Raw genomic sequence first — 22537 nt, 5'->3', positions numbered from 1 at the left:
GTTTCCTTGCGATGATGCCCACAGCACTTCTGGGGGTTCCATGCTTCGCCAGTTCCAAAGCTCTGCTGCAGTTGATGTTCCGGTCCATCCCTATATCCATGAGGTTCTTAAACGGGAATGGAAGGACCCTGATCTCATTATGCTTACCCGGTTCATGGCCAAGCTCTACCCTCTTCAGGATATGGCTAAGGACTTGCCTGACTCCATTCCTATTGATTCTTTTGTGGCCAGTCTGGTGGGTCATACTTTATTGGCTGAGGATGCAGTGGTCAGTGATCCAGTGGATAAGAAGGTGGATGCTTCCCTTCGGAAAGTTTATTCTGGTTCCCATCTGGCTCTCAGGGCGGGCATTTATGGGACTTATATTGCTCAGTCGCTTATTTCTCTTTATGGGTCTATGGATGATTCTACAGACTGTTCGGGACTTCTAGAGCATATTGAGGGGCAGGTGGAGTTTCTGTCTGATGTTTCCTTCAACGCAGTGGGAGCGTCAGCCCTTTCTGGGGGGGGCTTGTGTGGCGGCTCGCCACAATTTGGTCCTGAAGGAATGGAAGACTGATTTGGCCCAGAAATCCTCTGCCCTTTGGTTGCCCTTTCAGGGTACCATTATGTTTGGGGAGGAGTTGGAGGGCCAACTGCATCGTCTTTTCAAAGAAAAAAAGCAATCTTCCTCATTTAATCAATCGTCCTCTGTGGCGGTTTCTTCCAAAACCAAGCCCTTCTTCCATCCCCCCTCTCGAAGGCAGTTTTCCCATGGTCGTGGGAGGTTTTCTTATGGTAAAGGTCAAGACAAGAAGGCTAAGTCCCCTCCTGCGAAGCCTTGTTCCTGACTATCTGGCGGCCGAAACCGGGTTCTTGGTCGGAGGTCGGCTTTGGCTCTTTCTCCCAGCTTGGATGCAATCCTATTCTGATATGTGGTTCCTGGACATTGTGAGACTGGGGTATCTCATCGATTTCTCGGTGCCTCCTCCAGACTCTGTGGTCCGTCCAACCCCCTGGCCGTCTTGTCCGACCAAGAGATCGGAGCTGTGTCTGGGGATTCAGGCTTTGTTGGACAAGGGGGCGGTGCAGGATGTTCCTCCTTTGGAGAAGGGGAGGGGGTTTTACTCCATAATTTTCCTGGTGCCCAAGGTGACAGGGGGGTTCCGTCCTGTCCTAGATTTGAAGGCCCTGAACAAATTTGTGTTACATCTGCCGTTCAAGATGGAGACTATCCAACGGGTGATTCCCCTGGTTCTCCCGGGTCATTTCATGTACACCCTTGATGTTCAGGAGACTTATAATCATGTCCCTGTTCACGCCCAGTCTCGTCAGTTCCTGAGGTTTTGTCTTCAGTGGCGGAATTATCAGTTTCAGGTTCTGCCCTTCGGCCTGAAGTCGCCCCCCAGGGTAATCACCAAGGTGATGGCGCCATTGGTGGCTTTCTTCCATCTCAAGGGTGTCCTGATTTACCCTTACTTGGACGATTGACTGCTCCATGCTCCATCCAGGGATCAGTTGCTGCGGGATCAGGAGTTGGTGTGTCCAGTGTTGAGGGCCCATGAGTTTCTACTGAATCTCCCTAAGTGTCAGCTGGAGCCTTCCAAGGACTTAAAGTTCATAGGGGCTCGTTTCCGCACCAATCTGAATCGGGTTTTCCTGCCTGTGTCTCGGGCGGTGACCTTGTGTTCCCTTGCTCATCGTTTTCTGGAGGCTTGTACCTTCCCGGTCCGTCTCTGGATGCGACTTCTGGGTCTTATGTCGGCGACTGTGTTCACAGTGCCTTGGGAACGGTTTCATCTGCAACCTCCTTGGTCGTTCCTGTTGTCTCGGTGGGCTCCATTGTCTCCAGATTTGTCCTTCTTGGTTTCGGTGTCCCTATTGTTCCTCCCTGCTCTGCGCTGGTGGACGGTGTCGGATAATCTCACCAGGGGTCTGCCTCTGCAGCCGTCTCCTCCAGGTGTTCTCACAACGGATGCCAGTGTTGTGGGGTGGGGGGCGATGTTGGGGTCGGATTCCCTTCAGGGTCGTTGGTCCCTTCTGGAGGGTTGGAGGTCTTCGAATTGGTGCGAGTTGTCAGCCGTGTTCCGGGCTGTCATGGGGTTCCGGGATCGGTTGTTGAATCACAATGTGCTGGTTCATTCGAACAACATGGTGACGGTGGCCTACCTGAATCACCAGGGGGTATGAGGTCCAACTCCCTGAATGCAGTGGTGTCCCCATTGCTTTGCTGGACGGAGGGGCACCACTTGTCTCTGACAGCTGTTCATATTCGGGGGTGGACAATGGAGTGGCGGATGTCCTCAGTCGGTATTTCCCCACCTCCCAGGAGTTGGCTTTGACTCCCGTGGCCATTCGTCTGGTGTGCGTGAGGTTTGGTCTTCCTTATCTTGACCTCCTTGCTTCCCGGCTCAATTCTCAGCTTCCCCGCTTCGGCTCCCAGGTCCCTCAGGCAGGGTCTTGGGGAGTGGATGCTCTGACCATTCCTTGGCCATCTCAGCTGCTGTATGCCTTTCCTCCCCTTGCTCTGATCTCTCGGTTTCTGTCTCATCTGGTGGTGGAGGATCGGGAGGTGGTGGTTGTGGTACCCTTCTGGCACCGCCGGTCTTGGTTTTCCACTCTGAGGTTGTTGGCTGTTCAGAGTCCTTGGTTTTTCCCGTTCCCTCTGTCTCCCTTGCGGTCTTCTCCGATGTTGTCCCTCCGGCGGCTACGTCTGTCAGTCAGGAACTTGAGAGGCAGGGGTGGAGGAATCGGGGTATCCCCAAGCATTTAGCTTTGGCCATTCAGCAGTCCAGGAAGCCTTCTACTCTCAAGTCCTACGGTCGTCATTGGGGTAATTTCCAGCGTTGGTGTCAGGGTCTGACGTTGTCTCCTCTGGTGTGTCCCTTGCCTGATGTCCCTCAGTTTCTCTGGGGGGGGGGGGTCTGAAAAGGGGTTGTCTGTCTCCACTTTACAGGCTCAGTGGGCTGCTATCCGGGCTTTCCATTCTCCTTGGGGGAATTTGTCTGATATGGACTATCTGGTTTCCCAGTTACTCTGCACTTATTCCTTATCCCATCCTGTGGTGTGGCCCTTCTTTTCCTCTTTGGGACCTCCCTTTGGTGTTGAGAGCCTTGGTGGCTGCTCCTTTTGAACCTTTGGAGGACGTTGATCTGAGGTTTGTTACTTTCAAAGTTGTTTTTTTGGTGGCCATTACTTTGGCCAGGCGCCTTGGGGAGTTGGGTGCTTTGATGGCTCGAGAGCCTTTTCTGTCCTTTTCTGATGATGGAGTGGTCCTGCGTTTGGATTCATCCTTTGTTCCCAAAGTTCCTTCTCAATTTCATCGCTCCCAAGAACTGGTCCTGCCTCATTTATGGGTGGAGCAGGTGGAGGGTGGTGATCTTCCTTGGGCTTTGTTGGATGCCTGCCGGGCGTTGCGGAGCTCTGTGGACCGTAATCATCTTTTCGGAAGTCTGACTCCCTGTTTGTTTCTTTTGGAGTTTCCTCTCGGGGTGCAGGGCTTCTTCTTCTTCCATTGGTCGATGGCTGAAGCAGGTTATCGTGTTGGCCTACTCCCTTTCGGGCTCCCCTTCTCCGGCTGGGGTTCAGGGGCATTCTACCCGTGGTGTGGCGGCCTTTTGGGCTAAGGTTCGGGCGGTTTCCCTGTCTGAAATCTGAAGGGCGGTCACTTGGGCTTCTGCTAATACCTTTGTTAGGCATTATCGCATTCATAATGCTCTGGGGGGATGAGGCTAACTTTGGTCTGGGGGTTCTTCAGTCTGTGTGCTCCTGATTTCCTCTTTTTTCTGTTCCGTGTTTCAATAAATCGCTGGGTTTGCTGTTTGTTCTGTGTCCTGGTGGTTTGTTGCGGGATGATGGCCGGTTGCTGCTTGGGTATTCTCACTTGTTAGTATGAAGGGGACAAGAACAGGAGGGACCTGGCGGTAATGTCCTATTACTTACCAGTAATCTTCATTACTCCGGGTCCCGTTGTCCTTGTCCCCTTCATAGCATGCCTCACTCTCTCCCGGACTTGCCGGCCCTCATCTGGGGCTTGGTGGTTCAGGAGGAATGCTGGGAAGAGTACGGTTATGTTCTCCCAGTGAGTGGGGGAGGGGTGGTACCAGCATTCCTTTTTTCTTTTTTCTGTTGGTGAGATAGATTATCTCACTTGTTAGTATGAAGGGGACGAGGACAATGGGACCCAGAGTAATGAAGATTACCGGTAAGTAATAGGGCATTAGTCCACTGAGCCACCAGACCAGGCTAAATAAATAAAGAATAAAGAGAGATAAAGGGAGTTTTAAATTGAGTTGGTGGTTGCCGGTGGGGGCCACAGGCATTTATTTTGAGGGGCCGGCACTTATTTTTCCACACCAGGCATTTCCCAAGAACAAGTGAGGGAAAAACACACAAATCAGAAAGACGGGAAAAGAGAAACACAAAACAACTGTCACAAAGGGAGAAAGCAGGAACTTGCAACAGTGAGATAAAGGGGCAGGAGTGTCTGGTAGTGCATTAAAGAGGCATGAAGCAGAGTTAAGACCACAGCCCCAGGCTACTGAGCAGAGCTTCAGTACCGGCACTCTTTCTTTTACAAAGTAAGCACTTGACAAAGGGCCAAGAAAAGAGGTCAGAAGCATAAGGACAACGGATAAAGGTGAGCTTAGAGCGAGGGATAAAAAGTGCAGGGGTGAGAGAATGAGAAACAACAGGAGCAGGTTGAGGGAAGCAGAAAGATGCAAATGAAAGAGAGTAGAATGAGGGAAATGAGTGAGAGCAGATGAGAGAGCCAAAAGGAAGAGGTGTGCAGTTGGAGTAGAGAGAGAGACAAAGAGAGACAGGGAAAGACCAAAAGTAGGCCTGAGAGGAGATAGAGAGACAATAGTAGGGCGACAACAAAGAAATAAAGCGGAGAGAGAAAAGAAGAGATAGGAAAAGAGATAAAGGAGATTTAAAGGAGAAGACAAGAGGGAGAAGATGGACGCGAGAGGAACACAGAGTGAAGATTAGTGAGAGAGTGAGAGAATGAGATATGAGAAGAGAGTGATGGAGAGTCATACCCAATATGCTCAGTTGATTTGCCCACCTCTTGGGCCTGCGGGTCAACTGGGGGAAATCATGCTTGTTTCCATTTGATCCTAACACTCCAGTCCCTAGATTTATTATTAATGGAAGCCAGATAACTTGGCAAATGTCTATGTTTCGATACCTGGGTCTCAGGGTGTACCATGATGATCAGCATCTGCTGAATGGCAATCTCACAAGGACACTCACGTCGCTGTCCTCGCAGATAACTTTCTGGAAGATGCTTGCTCTCTCAGTAGTAGGTAGGGTCTCGATTATCATGGTGGTCCACCCTCATCTCCTTTATTACTTTACAAACTTGCCGCTATATCTATCACCCTCTTTTTTTCGACCCATTGAACGTATGATCTGTAGCCTGACATGGAATACATCTCACTGTAGATTGGCACTTGCAAAGCTATACTTACCGACGGGACAAGGGGGACTGGCTGTTCCCAACCTGGAGCACTACTATCTAGCCTCCCAGCTGCAGAGGGTGGCGCAATGGATGGAAGGTCGATATTTATGAGACACAGCAGAAACCGAAAAGCCTTTTACAGTGTACGCCATCCTCTACATGTTTCACCCATGTGCGGGTAAAAATGGTTTATTACCCCTGTTGCTGCAATTAGCGCACTGATGTTTTAAAAGAGCTCTGTTCCTTACTAAAGTCTTACGCTCCAGCAATTCCACTGCTTGGTACACCCAAGGGAACCAGACGCACTGCACTGACTGATCGAGTGGACTGGCATAATGCGTGCAGACACACACTGGAAGACCTCTACTTGGACGGGAGCTTAGACCATTCGGGGATCTGACGCAGGAGGAGGGACTGTCTCCAGGGCTTTTCCTCATGCATGCCTTCTGGATTAGTCTTCTACAAAGCAAATGGGGGATATAATGCAGGAACCACAGACAAATCCGGTGCTTCAATATGAACACGTCCCGGGAAGTGGCGGATAAGGTAAACACCCAAAATATCAAATTTGAAATATCGACTGTCCAGAATATCGAATTAAAAATATAGAGAGGCCAGAATATCGAATTATCAAAATATAGTTGGATAGAATATCGAAATTGAGGTTTAAAATATTGATTACCATAATATCGAATTTAAACTATTGTTTTTCATAATATCAATTTTTTTTGTGTGTTTTGTATGCTAGTATATGTGTTAAAATTATATATCATTTTTGTAATGTATGTTTAATTTTTTTTAAGTAATGAATGTTATGTTATTTAATTTTTGCGTAATTTAATTCCGTAGCAGGGTGTGGGTTTATAGGGCAATAGGGTGGGAAGTAATTTAATTATAGTAAATTAAATATTAATTTTTATGAATTATTAAATGTTTTATTTCATTTTGCATTTTAGTTCTGTAGCGGGTTGTGGGTTTATAGGGGAATAGGGTGGGAAGGAATTTTATTGTAATTAAGTAAATATTAATGTTAATTTATTTGTATTGATAATTAATTTATTGCTAATTAATTATTAATTGGTAATTATGTTTTATTAATTGGTAATTCATTTTTATTAATTGATTAATTGATAATTATGTTAATTGTATTCATTTATTATTTGGAGTGGGTTGTGGGTTATAGGGGAATACTTACCTGTTTGTAGATAGGTATTCTATATTTTGTCCCTCGATATTTTTGAGTCGATATTTTGGGCAGCCATATTCTGTCCCTCGATATTTAGTCACTGAACCGTATTGAAGCTCAGGCACCAATACCACCCTCCCTATCAGCAGCAGCTCAATAAGATCAATGTCCAGCTTAGTGCTTTTCTTTGTAGCAGAGAAAAGTACTTCAATGCACAGAAAACACAGAAATCCACTACACAGATTATATGCATGAATAAATACATGAGCACCTGATTCACATGGGAGTCTTTGTGCTTTCAGCGACTTCTGCAAATTAACCAGTAATCCCTCTCACTTTTCCTCATGGTTTCCCCCTTCTCAGTGTCACCCCCAGGTTCAGAGATCATGGTAAAGTCAATGGGTGAAGCGTATGCCACCCTGTTGTTTGGTGTTAGCACTCAGCCTCTTGAGCCTAGGCTCTCATCCAGTTTGTAGAAGCAGCGCGGGGCTATGTTCGGACTTCCCACAGCAGTGAGATCAGCAGCAGGAAGGCTTCCAGACAGCACACACCAGTCTTCCCAGGAGTTGCATGGAAGCCGTTGATGCAGCACATCGCTAAGAGGGTCCCATCAGGAGTGGAGGCGTCTGTTGATGGCTCTTCTCTGGGAGGCTGACTGTAGATCGTGGTTCACTACTGCACTTTGATTGGTACATGTCTCATGGCGTGGCTCACGCTGACACGCTGGTCAGTACTTGTTCTTTCTTCTTGAGTGTGAGAGCCACATGCCTTTAGTGGCTCTCACAAGTCGTCAGTTGCTATTTTTGGCACACAGTGTTGGAGGCGACGACCAGTCCCTTATTCTTCGGGACTGATCCCGACTCACCGGCAGACTCTGGCAGTGCCACGATAACACAGTCTGCTAGTGGGACAAATGGGCCACCCGCAGACACATAACCCGGCTTCAGTCAGGCCCACCACACAGACACACAGCTCCAGGTACCTTGGTAGATATGACAGGGATAATTGATGAAGATTGCCCTCCCCGGCCCGGCAGTACCACAATTGCTTCAGCGCAATTGCTTAGAGACCCTCTGTCACACAGACCCTCCACCCGGGTCAATCCAGCAGTCCCTTCCATGATCCCTTCTCCTGCAGGGTTGCCGCTTCCTTCCTTCTGTCAAAGGCAGGTTGTCTTGGCTCCCAAGACAGTCCACTAATTCCTTTTTCAGACCCAACTCCAGTTGATGTTCCCTCACCTCTGGAGAGTTGCTTGTCAATGTGACACCAACCCTTGGGCCCCTAGTAGTCCCTGAGAACTCTGCGGAGTACCCACTCCTCAGTACAAGAGACCGCAACAAAGAACCATGAGGGGTCTTGCACTTCTATCTTTATACCGATTTCACGGACACTGGATGTGTATTTCAGGTCTGCTACCTTAGAACCGGCTTGGATCAGTTCCCCTTTCATGTATTCTGGCCAGGCCACCTTCCAGGCCAGGCCTTATTCTGCAAGGATGCCCTACCCAGTAAAACAGTCTCCAGGTGGTGTGCCCACCACAGAGGTACAAAAAGGCGAGAGCAGGCTGCACCCAACTATTTATGACCCCTCCTCAGAGATCAGGATCAGAGACAACAATGTGCGCCTCTTCAAAGGACTCTTCTCCCAAACAGCAGATACTGAAGCCCCCATCCTGCAGCCACTGCCATCTACCTTACGGCAGCTGCTGTCAGAATCATTAACACTACAGCCCAAAATATCAGAAAGGGCCCTGTCATTACTAAGTAAAGCTGGTCTCCTCTTTCCTCCCTATAGTGTCGGATGCTCCCCCCTCACATTTAGGATATGCCAGCAATACATATATGCTGTCTGGAGAAAGCAACCTCTCCTCCATCTTGTACCATGTTCCGGGCTGTAGGCTTCACAAAATGTAACCCACAGGCCTGTATCACTCATGCACTGCACAATATCAACCCTAGAACACATATACAACACATGGGATGTCTGCGTTCATTCGGGATTCCAGGTTCATTGTGAGCAGCTGAACTTTAGATGAATAGGCCTGCAAGCACACATTTCAGATGTCACAGAAAAAAGCCTGTTACCATAATTCACCAAACATGGTATGCTGCCACCACTGTACTCTATGCATAAAACCCACAATAGGGGCGGTAGTAACCTGTCACTATGAGAGTGTGATCGGTGTGTCCTTCCCGGTTCACTTCAAAGTTCAAGACCTATCATTGGAAAGGACTGAGCCTAAGTCTTTGCGAGAACACAGGATTAGTGTGTGCCTTGGCCAAAGATAATGAAAAAACAGTATCACAGGTATATGCAGTTCGGGCACACAGGTCAGAGGACACGGCTGTGCATCATGTAGGGGACATTCCTGTCCCAACACATGTCATATCGCTTTTGGCCACCATTAGTCCCAGAGTGATTCTCCATTATTAAAGTTGTTTTTTTAAGACTGGCATGCATCAAATGACTTTTGTAATTGATGCCTCAAAGAAATGGACACTGAATCAACAAAACTTTTTTCAAGTTGACATTTTTTGTGTGTACTTTTTATTTTAAAATCCAACAATAGCCAATGTTGCTTTCATGCCTATGCATGTATTTGAATAAAATCAAACAGCATAACATTTTTACATGTTGCAAACATGTTTACATTTTTATACTGGAACCACTGCCAGTAATGCAGGCTGGAATCACAATTTTCTGCATTTCCTTAGACTGTTAATTCTAACAGTAAAGGTTTTTTATTAATGAATCGTATAAACAAGTCTGACCACCTCATACATAGTGGCAAGCGCTATATAAATACAAACCTCTTTCCCTCTTCTATCCCGCCGCCTACCCTCCTCTATCCACATAACTCAATAGTATATCCACCACTCAAATTACTTCATATTTTACTATACTCATTTTCAACACTAATCCTTTATGGGTTCCGGAGTAGCGTGCTACGCGCCAGAAAAGTGCTTCAACACCCATCAGGGGTAACAGGTGCTATATGAATGCAAATCTTTCTTCCCTCTTCTATCCCTCCGCTATCCTTCTCACTCCAAATAACTGACTAATATCCACCACTCAAATTACTTTCATATTTCACCATACTAATTCACCACTAATCCTTTATGGGTTTCCGGAGTAGCGTGCTACTCGCCAAAAAAAAGCGCTTCAACACCCCGTCAGGGGTAACAAGCGCTATATAAATACAAACCTTTTTTCCACTTCTATCCTTCCGAATCCAAATAACTGACTAACCTACCCACCACTTAAATTACTTTCATATTTCACTATACTAATTCAACACTAATCCTTTATGGGACCCGGAGTAGAGTGCTACTCGCTGAAAAAGCACTTTGATGCCTCGTCAGGGGTAGTAAGCGCTATATAAATGCAATTACAATACAATACGATACATATGGCACCATTGTCGCTTTAGTGGAAGACAATCATCTTCCACAGATCCATACTGTGTTGCTGCAACCTAGCAGCTGAACGATTTGTGCTGCAAGAGTTTTGGGCCTGATGTGCCCAATGGACAAAATAAACATGAAAGCTTTTTATCCTTGACCCCAAAGAAAATGTTCTGGGTGATAGGAATTGTATATCCCAGTTTTTGGCTTTGTCAATGCTTGTTTTCTTTTGTTATGGTTTTGTAAAACATTACTACTGGAGAAGCTGCACGGCCCTTGTCAATATTAAAAAATGGCTAAAAATAAAACAATTTTTTGGTCTCAAGAAGCATAAATTGCCTTAATAATTCCTGACAATGAAGAGAACTACTTACTATGTGTATGAATGCTCTGTTGTAAAGAGCAGAATGCAGTCACTCACAGTGAAGTTAGCCAATGGCTGAAGTGGGTTGATCCACTGCCCCGTGCTGTGTGCTACAGTGAGTGGAAGACAAAATGTGAAAGCCAGAGAAGACCATTTAATGAGGAGGACTTACTGAATGCCCCTATGAGTAAGTGTATTACATATATAAGACATCCTTGCTTCCATGAACCCGGATAATCCAGTGTTTACCATCTGGTTGACTACGTTTGTTATAAGAGCAGCCAAAAGTCTTACAAAATGTGAGAGCCAGCAAGCCAACAATTGTTAATTTACACTGGGGATAACTAAGCATGTTGTGTTGCTAACCTGTTTACTTTATTGTATTAATTGATAGAGGCTGAACATTGTATTTTGCACACCGTTCTTTTATTGTCCCCTGTCTTGTGCGATTTTGAAGTTTTTGCCATCTTATGTAGGGTTTGAACTACTCACAAATAGAATTGCACCATCAGTGGATTAGTTGGTAGTTTTTCAGCAACGACTAGGGTCTTGCCCCAATGTTTTCGTATGATGTTAAAACTAAAATGAATTAACACGGTTTTAATTGTGTCTTAACCAAAAGGACTTCCAGTTTAAATGTAGTCCACATTTAAACACAGCATGAACACATAAAGACTACGTATGTATTTTTTAATGGGTGTTGATTAGGTTTTTTAAAAAACTATTTATTATTAACAATCATACCCTCCCATTCTTTTTTATTTATACGTGACGGTATTAATGGATTAAATTGCTGCATTTAGCCTTGCTTTTAAAAGAGCATAAGGAAATAATGTAAGTAAAGATACAGAAGCTAAGTTAACGCTCTTTTCTATTGCCCCCCTTGTGTAAATATTTTAGCAACTGTCTGACATACGTTTTTATTGTTGCACGTCCAGTATTGTAATATTTTTTATTAATCAAACAATAAAGTATTCACTCAAAAATCATATATTTGTAGTTAGTACAATGAAAAGGAGTTGACTAATGCTATTCCTAAAATAAATAGACAGACTTTGTCAATATTAGTCCTAAAAAAGCATTGGCAAAGCCAAGATATGTGACAGTAGCTGTCAACCATTTGGCTTGTTGTGGGTTTTTGGAAAACTGTATAGTGTGGAATGCACCCGGACCCTCGTCAATCTAAATAAAAACATGGGCTAAAAAAAATATTTTCGGTCTCAAAAAAGCACATTGCCATAGTAGTCCCTACTGCTACTTTAGATGTGGTTTTGTACCTGGTGAAATGACAGAATGTCAGCACTTAGCGAAAAGTTAGCCAATGGCTGAAGAGGACAACCCCACTGCGCGGTGCAGTTTGCTGTGGTGGGCGGCAGAAAAAAAGTGAATGACACAACAGTCCAATGGATGAAGTGGGCTAGCAGGAAACCCCTATAAATAAGTACATTATACATATAATGGTACTAGTAACATCGAAAGGAACCTAAAAATGTCAGGGCAGTATGTGAAAGGGAGGAGAGTATTTGGAATCAATAGTTTGAGGAACCTGAGGGCACTGCGAAGGTCAGGCATTGTGAGGAAGCCAGGTTAGTGCAGTGCACGGAGCCTGGGCTCAGTGAGGTCTAGTAGTATTCCAGGCAGTAAAAGAGGAAGTTGAAAAATGCTGAGGACGGTCGGCTAGTTTAAGGTAGGACGAGCCCTTTAAGAAAGGTCAGGCAACCATGGGAAGGTCAGGCAGCATAAGGAGGACTGCCAGGTGCAATACTACTCTGGAACAGCGCGAAGGAGCTCGTTCAAGGGGGGCTTGGGGGGGGGAAGGCGACCGTAGGGAGTCCCCACCCCCGGGCAGTTTGGGAGGGGGTGTGTGGGGGGAGGGGTTGCTGGCCCTGCGCGGCCTTTTTTAAATTTGGGCTTGCTAGTAGCATAAATGTAGCCCAAATGTAGCCCAAAAATAGCTAAATTCTGCCCAGGTATAAATACCTTGGGCGCCTGCTCCCGGCCACCATTTTAGGTTTGGTGACCTGGTGGCCGGGAGCTAGGCTAGTGGCGTGTTTTTTGTTGTGGTGTTTTTGCTTACTATTGCGAAGGTTGTTGTTGGTCGTGATGTCTTCTCAGGATTACCGAGTGCTTGAGGCTCTCAGGCTCTTGTCGGAGGCAGGCAGGATGGACCTGGTTATCGGGGAGGTCGCGGGGCCGTCGCGTCCCCCGCGGCAGGCCTCGGCCGGAGTGGCGGCTGCGGTAGCTGCGTGTACTTCTCCGAAGCGTTCCAGGCAGATTCCGGTGAGTGAGCGGGGACGCCCGCGTGTGAGAAGGGCGGTCCCCGCTCGTTATGGCCAGTCGGGTCGGGTAACGGTGCCGGGGGAGGCAGGTGTGGAGTCTGCGGCGGGGCCTGGGGCGGGTTTGTTGGTGTCAGCGGCGCGCTCCCTGTCATCTCCTGCGGTGGTGGTTAAGCGCGGGGGCTGGCGCGGCACTAAGCGTCGTTCGTCTTCGGTGCCGGAGGTGGGTTTATGTAGCGCGAGGGAGGGGGGTGCGGTGCTGAGTGTGGGCGGGCCGGCGGTTTTGGAGCAGGAAGCAGGTCGGGCGCGGGGGTCGGAACTTGTGGCCGGTTCAGCCGGTTTTGGTTTTGGGGATTGTTCGTTTGTCGCGGGGAGTGCGGGGAGGATGGAAATGGGACCGGAGTCGTCACGTGGACAGGTGCCAGAGATGAGGAGCCTGGGGAGGTATTCAGAGGCGGGTGTGGCGGACGAGCGGTGCGGCGGGCATGGCGACGCAGCGCCTAGCAGCCCCTTACTGTTTTCGCCGGGTTCTTCTGTAGGGGGCGCGGTTTTCTCGGTGGGGGCGAGTTCGTTGGGAGAGGGAGAATGGGCGCAGGTGGAGGGGTGGTGTCCGGCGCAGGAATTGAGGAGGCAGGGGGAGCAGGGGTTTTTGGAGCGGGGGAGTTCAGAACAGCTACAGGCCCAAGGAGGGGGGGTTTGGCATGCATTAGATGAGGAGCTTGTTGGGGGGGCTGGGGAGGGGGGGTTGGGGAAGAAGGTTGGTTTGTGGGGGGCGGGGAGGCAACTGGGGGGGGTTTTGAGAGCGAGGGCCTTGACATTTTTCCCTCCTGGGCAGAAGGTGTCCGGGGCATTGGAGGGGAGGGAGCAGTGGGGTGGTCAGGTTCCCGGGAGCAGGTCACTATGGGCGGTGGCAGGCCGAGGGCGGTGTATGGGGCGAGCAGTCGCGTCCGTTCGAGGTCGGGTAGGTCGCTATCTATGGGGGAAGGATATGGCGTTGTTGCGGCGTCTGCTTTGGGTCACGCCATGCTGGAATGGAGCGGGGATGAGGAGGAGATGGTGTCGTCGCAGCTTGTGGGAGTGGGGCGAGCGGGTGTTTCGGGAAGTGGTCTATCAGGCGCGGGTTTTTTGAGTGGTGGTGGGTCGCGGGCAGCTGGTAGTTTTCTTGCTCCTGGCACACCAGTCCAAACTTTTTCTTTACAGGGTAGGTCAAGTAGCAGAGCAGCGGACTCGGTAGGGCGAGGTGCGGCCCATTATCGCCGAGGAGAAGGGAGGATGAGGCCTTGCGCGGCACATTCCGTACCGGCGGGGGATCCCGTCGCGGCCAGCTCACGAAGGTCCGGCGCGGCCTCGCTGGCCCCAACGTCACGCCGGTCAAGGTGGATGGAATTTTCTGACAGGATGGATTGTTATGTTAAGCGAAGTAGAGGGGAGGACCGGCGTGTACAGTCGGCTCCCCCGCAGGGTGGTTTTAAGGCCGCGGAGGCCGGTAGTGCTCATTCAGGGTCCGGTAAGGCCCGTGTGGTGGATTTTGCTCAAGAGGATTTGCTGGTGGACGAGCCAATACTGCTTGATTATGATGAAGACAGCCCCGAGGAAGGGGACATTCGGGGCTACGAGGGGGGGGGACATTCTCATGTTTCTCGTAGTCTGTTACAGGTTCCGGGTGTGGCACCCATTGCACAGTCCGTGGTGGTGAAAGCTGAAGGAGAGCACGGCCCGTCAGAGAGGGCGCATCCTCCAAGGGATTCTTCTGCACGGGCGGTGAAGCGGTCGGAGTCGGTCCGCACACCCTCTTTAGAGCCAGGTGAGAGCGCGAAAACACAGGCCAAACCTATTATGGTGTCTGTGGGGTCTGGGGAGGACGGGGGTTGAGGGGTGTCGGAGGGGAGATTATATAGAGGGAAGTATGTGAAGGATACGGGGGTTGGCACGGGGACGGAGGGAGCGTTGTCGGGGGCCAAGGTGGAGAGTGGGTCTAAGGCGGAGGCAGGCGATGGTAAGGAGAAGCCGCAGAGCAAAGAATTAAAGATCAAGAAGCTCCCGTACATGGGGGTGACTAAGCCTCTGGGTGCGCATTTAATGCTGGCAACAAAAGAGCGTATTTGGAAGGGTGAATATGTGGAGATTCTGAAGCTGTTACACAGAGAGGTGAGGTCTAAGGAGGGTTCTAAAGAAGAGGAGTACGAACTGGCTAAGCGCCCTAAGGTGCCGCTGACGATCGAGAATTGGACGGCGGCGTTCTTAATTTATGCTAGTGTATACTGTGAAAAGTTTCCCGAGCGCTGCGTGGCCATATTTAAATATATGGATGTTATACGGAAGGCTCAAATCACTGGTACTGGTTATGCTTGGGCTCAGTATGACGAGGAATTTCGGGCCCGTATGGCTTGGGATTCTGAAGCAAAATGGGGTGAGTTAGATAATGACCTGTGGCAACATACCATGGGGGCCGCGCCAGGGGGTAAGACGATTTTTACGGCTAGTGGTCTGCCGCTAGTTTACCGGCCCTTTCAGGGAAAGCCCACCCGGGGTGGGGTGGGAGGCTCAGCCGCATCACAGACTGGGGTCGGGGCTTGTTGGGATTTCAACAAGGGCCTGTGCACTCGGGAGTATTGTAAATACCGGCACGAGTGTTCTAAGTGCGGCAAGCGGCACCCTCTCGTCAACTGCTGGGGCGTTAGGCCATCAGGAGGGCAGCAGGGGCAGCAAGCAGGTGCAGGGATGTCTGGCAGTGCGCAGCAGTCGCAGGGTGGACGAGGGGGTAGGGGCGCACAGGGTTCTGGGCCAAAGGGCTCCTACGCCAATTAAATTGGCTCAGCTAAAGGATGCCTTAGATGGCTACGAGGATTTGGTGGCAAAGCAGACTCTTTTGGATGGTTTCAGGTGGGGTTTTCATTTGGGGTACCACGGGCCCCGGCAGAGACGGTGGGCGGATAATCTGAAATCCGCATCAGAGCACAAACTGGTGGTGAGTGAAAAATTGCGTAAAGAAGTGCAGGAGGGGAGGATGGCAGGCCCGTTTGGAGAGTGGCCAGTTCCTAATTTGATCATTTCCCCTATTGGTGTGGTGCCCAAGAAAGAGGAGGGGCAGTTTCGGCTGATTCAGCATTTGTCATGGCCTGAAGGGTCGTCAGTCAATGATTTTATCGACGAAGACGCTGCTTCGGTGTCATACTCCTCAGTTGACGTCGCCATGTCACTGGTTGTGACCGCGGGCGCAGCTGCAGGCATGGCAAAGTGCGATATCAAGTCGGCTTTCCGGCTGCTCCCGGTTCATCCGGACGACTGGCCTTTGTTGGGTATACAATTTGAGGGTGAATGGTATGTGGATAAGGCGCTACCTATGGGTTGCTCGGTGTCATGTGCTCTTTTTGAGCTTTTCAGCACTTTTTTGCAGTGGTTTTTCACGCATCGCACTGGTCACAGCTGGGTCACCCATTATTTGGATGATTTCTTTTTTGTGGGCTCCCCTGGCTCTTCAGAGTGCCGACATGCGCTGGATTCGTTTCAGGAGCTTATGGAGGAGTTGGGGGTGCCTTTGGCTCCGGAGAAAACAATGGGGCCGGATACTGTCATTTCATTTCTGGGCATTGAACTTGACTCAGTTGCGATGCAGGCTCGGTTGCCCGCGGATAAGAAATCCAAAATGTTGGCTTTGCTGGACGAGATGTTGGCCCGGCCGAAGGTGACGGTGAAGGAAATACAGGTGTTGCTAGGCCATTTGAACTTTGCTTGTAGGGTGGTTCGGGCGGGGCGGACTTTCTGTCGGCGCCTGGGCCGGGCTTTAGCAGGCCGGCACTTGCCTCACCATCACGTGCGCTTGTCAGCAGGAGTGAGGGAAGATCTGCGGATGTGGTCCTTTTTCTTGCACTCCTTTAATGGGGTGCCATTGGCCAGGGACGAGGATGTGCAGTGGGATGTGCAACTGTTCTCAGATGCAGCGGGCAGTGAGGGTTTTGGCATCTACTGGCAGGGGCATTGGTGTGCAGAGCAGTGGCCACAGGAGTGGAAGAACGGTGGGCGGAGCATTGCCTTTTTGGAACTTTTTCCACTTTTGGTGGCTTTGACCATTTGGGGCAAAGAGCTGGAACATAAGAGGGTGCTCTTCCGTGTGGACAACATGGCAGTGGTGCAAATAGTCAATAGACAATCGGCCAGGGATGAGCAGATTTTGAAATTGATGAGGGTGTTCGTGCTGGGCTGTCTGCGCTATGATATTTCATTCAGGGCTTTGCACGTGCCGGGTGTGGACAATGACATTGCGGATGCTTTGTCTCGTTCGCAGTGGGGGAGATTCCATGGGCTGGCCAAAGAGGCGGACAGGACACCGACCCCGATGCCGGAGCACCTCTGGTCGGTCGGCAACGCAGGGTGTTTCAACTGGTGGTAGGTTCCTTGTCGGTTTCCACGCGTACAACATATGCATTGGCATGGAAGGAATTTTTGTCTTCAGGAGCTTGTAGGAGGGAGGAGCTGTGGCGCAGTTCAGATGATGTGGTTCACTTTATCCTTGACCTCATTGAGAAGGGTCTGTCAAGAGTTACTATTGCCGGGAAACTGGCAGGGGTTGCCTTCATGGGTAAGCTTTTTTGGGGTTATGCCCCGTCTGCTGGGGAAATAGGACGCAGGATGCTTGAGGGTTGGGCTAGAGAACGGGGTGGTACTGGGGTGTCTCGTTTGCCTATTTCCTGGCAGACGCTGGCTCGTTTGTTGGCTGTGTTGCCTGCAGTTTGCACAGATGATTTTGAGGTTTCGTTGTTTTCTACCCTTATGGTTTTCATGTTTTTTGGGGCGTTTCAGGTTTCGGAGCTTCTGGAGACTAAGGTGAAGCGGGGCATTTGTTGGCAGGACGTGTTCTTCTCGGACACAGGTGTGCACGTTTGGTTGCCTAGTTCCAAAACAGATCAGAGGGGGGTTGGTAAAGGGGTTTGGTTAGAAGCAGGGTCCCCTAGTTGCACATGTCCGCTGCGGTTGGCGAGGCAATGGAAGACTCTCTCAGGGGGTGATGGGGGCGAGTTAGTTTTTCGACACATGGATGGGGCGCGCGTCTCTGACTATCAGCTGTGTATGGTCCTGCGTAAGGGGTTACAGCATTTGGGTTTGGATGGGGCCCAGTTTGGGACGCACTCTTTTAGGATTGGGGCGGCGACTGAGGCGCATAACCGGGGTTGGTCACAGGGCGATATAATGCGCTTAGGGCGTTGGTCATCTTCCTGCTTTCACAAATATGTAAGAGAAAATGCTCCTCCGGCGCCTGCGTCCACTTCTTTGGTTTGAGTCTCATGCTTGTTTTTCTTTTCAGGTTCGGTGGCCGGGCCACACACGAGGGAATTGAAGGTGTAGATTGTGGGGCATTCCTTCGTCAAGTGGGCGCACGTTCAAGCGTGCAAAAGTTATTTTGGGGGGAGTTTGGGTTTCAATTGCAGCCTTTTTCGATTGGTATGGAAGGGGAAGGGGGGTATGCTTTGGAGGGAGCTGATTCCCTGTTTGAATAAAGCCATGGTGAGGGGACAATGCCCGGATATTCTTTTAATTCATTTGGGGGAGAATGATCTTTGCAGTGTGAAAGGGGTGGTATTATTGCGAGCCATGAAAAGGGACTTGGCGTTGTTGAAGGAGCATTGGTCCGGTTGTCATGTCCTCTGGACAGAATTGGTCCCGCGCAGGGTGTGGAGAGGGGCTTTGAATCCCAGGGTGATTGACAGGTCCCGGCGGAAGGTGAATTTGGAGATCTCCAGGTTTTGTCGGGATTTGGGCTTTGGGAGAGTGACCCACAAAGATATCCGCTTTGAGGCGGTAGAGTTTTTTCGTGGAGACGGGGTTCACTTGTCAAGGTTGGGCATGGATCTTTATTTGTTGGAGCTCAGGGAGGTTTTGTCGCGGTGTTTGAATGTACGGAAGCCGGACTTGGGTGTTTAAAGCCCTCTGTGGTTTGGGGGGGCAGAAAGAGAGGAGGGTGGTGGTCCCACCGCCCCTCTCTTTCTGGGTGGCGGGGGTTATGGTGAATTCTGGTCAGTTTTACCGGAGGTTGGTGGAGTTATGTTGTTGAGTTGGGTTATCGACAGGGAAAGGTTAGGTTGGTAAGTTTAGTTCGGTTACACAGTTTGGGGGCCGATAGCTGTAAAGGGGCAGGCAGGGGAGTTTTGGTTAACAGAAGGTTTGGATTTAGAGATTGTTGGGGGGGTTATACAGGAGTGTAATGTTTTATAATGTTTTATATTGTTGTAATGTTGTAATGTACGGGCGGGGGCGGGCTCGAAGGTATTTAGGGGAGGGGGCGGGGGGCGGTGCTAGGCATGTTATATTTAGTGAGGTCTAGTTTTGGAAGGCGTTTCGGCCAAGGATTTTATATTGTAATGTGCACCTGTTTCCAATAAAGCGGCCTTTTACACACACAATAACCTTGTCAGTGGCCTGCTTCCCCCCCTCCACCCCTCCCTCCCAATGTCATGAGGTCGCCACTACTTATCTTAAACTAACTAAACGTTCCTACAGAAGGTCACGTACTCACTGCACTTTGCAAAAAACACAGCTAGTTGAGTACAGGACACACAAAAAAATGGACCAGTTAAAAACATTCCCGATGGAGCTCAAACGCGGTTGTTCGAGAGAGAGGAAAGGACAGTGAGAAGGAAAACGGCAGGAGAGAAAGACGGGGGGAAAGATAAAGAGTAGCGAAAAGGCAAGTGAGAAGGCGGAGTCGGTGAGCAACAAAGGAGGAGAGTGAGGGAGAAGGGAATGAGGAGACGGCAGAGGGAGGGGTGGACTCTGATTCAAAGGAGGTGCTAAACGCTCCTGTCCAATCAACGCCAAGCGTGGGAGCCTGGGAATCTCTGCAGAGCTCGGAGCCCCTCTATTCATTCATGGCCCAGTGAGCAGCGGCGAAGAACCCTGCACCGCCGAGGAGACAACCCGGGACAGAAACCGCCAGCATGGCTCAGCTCACCGACATCCGGAGGGTCCTGATCAGTGACAGCCTGGACCCCTGCACCCGCCAGATCCTGCAGGCCCAGGGCATCGAGGTGCAGGAAAAGCAAAACCTCAGCCCGCAGCAACTCATCGCAGAGATCCAGGTAAGGAGCTACCCAGACCTCGCCGGCTGGCACCGTGCCGCGTGAAAAAAAGTGCGCATCACTCCACGGCACAGATTGGGCTAGTACCCTGCATGCACACCTTCAGCACACCTGGCACCGATCCATTCCACGCCATGGCCTCTCCGCCCCTGCAGAGATCAGGTAAGGACACAAATTGTGCATATCCAGACCCGGCAGGTCTTGCGAGGACGAAGGGTGCTGCACACCGGACCCTGAATATGTATCGTAAATCGAGGCAAGGAACACTCCACCGCAGTGTCCAGGATTAACCCCGACCCACGTGCACCTTCTCACTGAGGCACATGAGAACCCGAAGCCCAGACCTACGCTCGAATCTTAGAGCCCCTTGTGACATGCCTCTGGTGGGCCAGGAATGACATGCTACAAACATGGGCTAGGATCGGCTGAACATGCTGCAGGTGGTGGGTCAGGAGGAGGTGACTGGCTTTGACAAAGAAACACGTCGGTGGTTGTAGGGGGGCGGTCGGCAGCTAGAAACTAGTGCATCCTGGGTTTTGTAGTCCTGATTCACTTCAATTCGACCAACACGACTGAAACTAATGGTTGTATGAAGGAAATCACAGGACTTACAAAGCCGTGTCCCTTTGACTTGCAGTCAACGGGGGCTCATTTGGCTCAAAGTTAGGATATACCGGTCCAGTGGGGTTTTGAATGCACATATTTGGGTCGATCTTAGGGTCACAGAGAACACCTAGTAGTTTTGCCCTGAGCGTTCTGGAACGTAATAAAAGTAATATGGGAATATTAGAGTCTGGCTTTTGCAATACGTGGTGGCTCCAGAGCTGAGACACTGCAGGTGGTTTGAGGGGCTGGTGCATGAGAAGGCAGCAGAGCTGAAACGACGTGCGATACAACCCCTTACAGCACTGCTTCAGTGACATGACGAAGAAATTTAAAGCCGGTGCCCAAGGTTGGGTGCTTTTCAGTATTAATTGAGAAATGTATAACTCATATATCAAAGGAAAGGGAACCGATCCAATTCCGTTTAGACCTGCCTGGACTGGAGAGGTAGAGAAGTGTAGTTGGTTCGTATGTCCTATCGCAGAGTACCTGCTTTCTGCTGAGAACTGATGGCGCGCGCTCCCTGTTGCCTACAGTAAGTGCAGATGCACAGAGCCTGACTGATAATACCCGCATCATGTAAAACACTTTGTCTAGAGTTTATATTCAGACACCTCAAGGCTTACTCTTTGCGAGTGAGACTCACGCATTTTGAGCTTTGGATGAACTCTCACGTCACAGATCGAACTCAATGGATGGGAGTAGGCTGTCCACTGCCTTTGAACGCTGTGTGCGTTTGGTGCCTATTTAATTACAAAGTTGATGTTTTTTGCATTTCAGTGATGGTGCTGATAGTCCTGTCGAATTTAATGTGACGTTAGTTTCTGTAAAAATATGCGATCCTCTATCTATCTATCTATCTATCTATCTATCTATCTATCTATCTATCTATATATATATATATATATATATATATATATATATATATATTACACGTGGCATTTGTAAAGCGCGCTATATACGGTGAACACGTTTGTTTAATTCTTGTATGTCGCTGGGCTTTTGTGTCCCATATATTGTCAGACGTCACTCGGCAGCAATTTCTGCTTGTAGTTGTAGGACTCCAAGAGTTGCTCATCGCGTAGTGTGTTATACGTCTTCTTTTATCCCCATATCTAATTTGTAGCCCCCCTTCTTATTTGGTACGTGCCACAGGCGGGTCAAGATTCAGGAGTCACTGCCGCGGATGCAGCTGGGCTCGGACTCCAGGTGGGTTCTGCGGATCCTGCTGACGTCTGCAGTCCCGCGTGAAGTCCAGCGCGCGTGCATTCCGCCGCTGTCTGATGCAAGAGGCCGCCTGTGTTTCACTCCTGCAGCAGCCGAGGCCCCGGGGCTTTGGGAAGAATAGGGGAGGGAACACAGCCAAGAAAGCATCCTCCCCCTTCACCAGCGGGACCCGAGGGCCAGCGGGAGCTACAGAGAACCATATGTGCCCAATGCTGCCCGATCAAACGATATCTGTGGAGTGCAACTTTTCGGTCCACAATGCAAGCGCAGCAGAGGGAGCTTATCGGAGTGCAGGGGCTTTAGAATGGGGACCATGCAGGAGCTGCAGAGAGGGGGTTGCAGTGCAACAGGTGCCGAGGGAGCGCTTCTGTTTCTACACACAGTGCCAGAGCTAGAGAGAGAGGTGTTTTTGTACAGAGTAGGAACTGCAGCTATAGTTTTTTGCAAGTACAGGCCTGGAGCCTTGTGGAAAACATTTGTGTACAGTGCAGGGGCCGCAGAGAGAGCACTTCGGGATGTACATCCTGTGCAAGAAGTGGAGAGAGAAACTTGTGTCTGTGCATAGAGTGCAAGAAGCCACAGAGCGAATACTTCTATGTACAGTGCAGAGAGAGAGCATCTTTGTGCACATACGGTGCACGAGCTGCAGAGGGAGTGTTTCTCCATTGCTTGGAATTAGAGAGCATGTCTGCGCGGACGGTGCGGGAGATCTAAGGAGACCGTTTCTGTCTGGTAATGGAGCCAATGCACAGCGAAAGCCGTGCAGGGAAATTGTTTCTGTTTGTGCACGTTCAGAAGGTGCAGATAGTGTTTTTCCGTGTACAGTGCAGTCATTGCGAGGTAGAGGTGGGCGAGCCAATAAGTTATCAGGGAGAGCCGAGCCAAAAGTCTGTGCACGAGCCGAGCAGTAAAAATGTTTGGCATTTTAAATAATCGTGCTACCAACATCATGCACATTTTT

At 49.7% G+C, this 22537-nt stretch overlaps 1 protein-coding gene across 2 annotated transcripts in view; it reads left to right on the top strand.

The window, feature by feature from the left end:
- The window catches only part of PHGDH (phosphoglycerate dehydrogenase), a 149664-nt gene that overhangs the window by 22555 nt on the left and 104572 nt on the right, over positions 1–22537 (top strand). Inside the window, exon 1 of one of the 2 annotated variants that reach the window (XM_085618557.1) lies at positions 19259–19746. The exons of the other annotated variant lie outside the window; for it this stretch is intronic. Coding sequence (XP_085474683.1) covers positions 19606–19746 — 141 coding nt within the window. The 5' untranslated portion in view covers positions 19259–19605. Of the gene's footprint in view, positions 1–19258; positions 19747–22537 lie in introns of those variants that run through there. 2 annotated transcript variants of the gene reach the window in all.

Source organism: Triturus cristatus, chromosome 7 (genome assembly GCF_964204655.1).
Source record: "Triturus cristatus chromosome 7, aTriCri1.1, whole genome shotgun sequence".
NCBI lineage: Eukaryota > Metazoa > Chordata > Amphibia > Caudata > Salamandridae > Triturus > Triturus cristatus.
The sequence above is the reverse complement of the archived record's forward strand: the minus strand, read 5'-3'. Positions and strand labels throughout refer to the sequence as shown.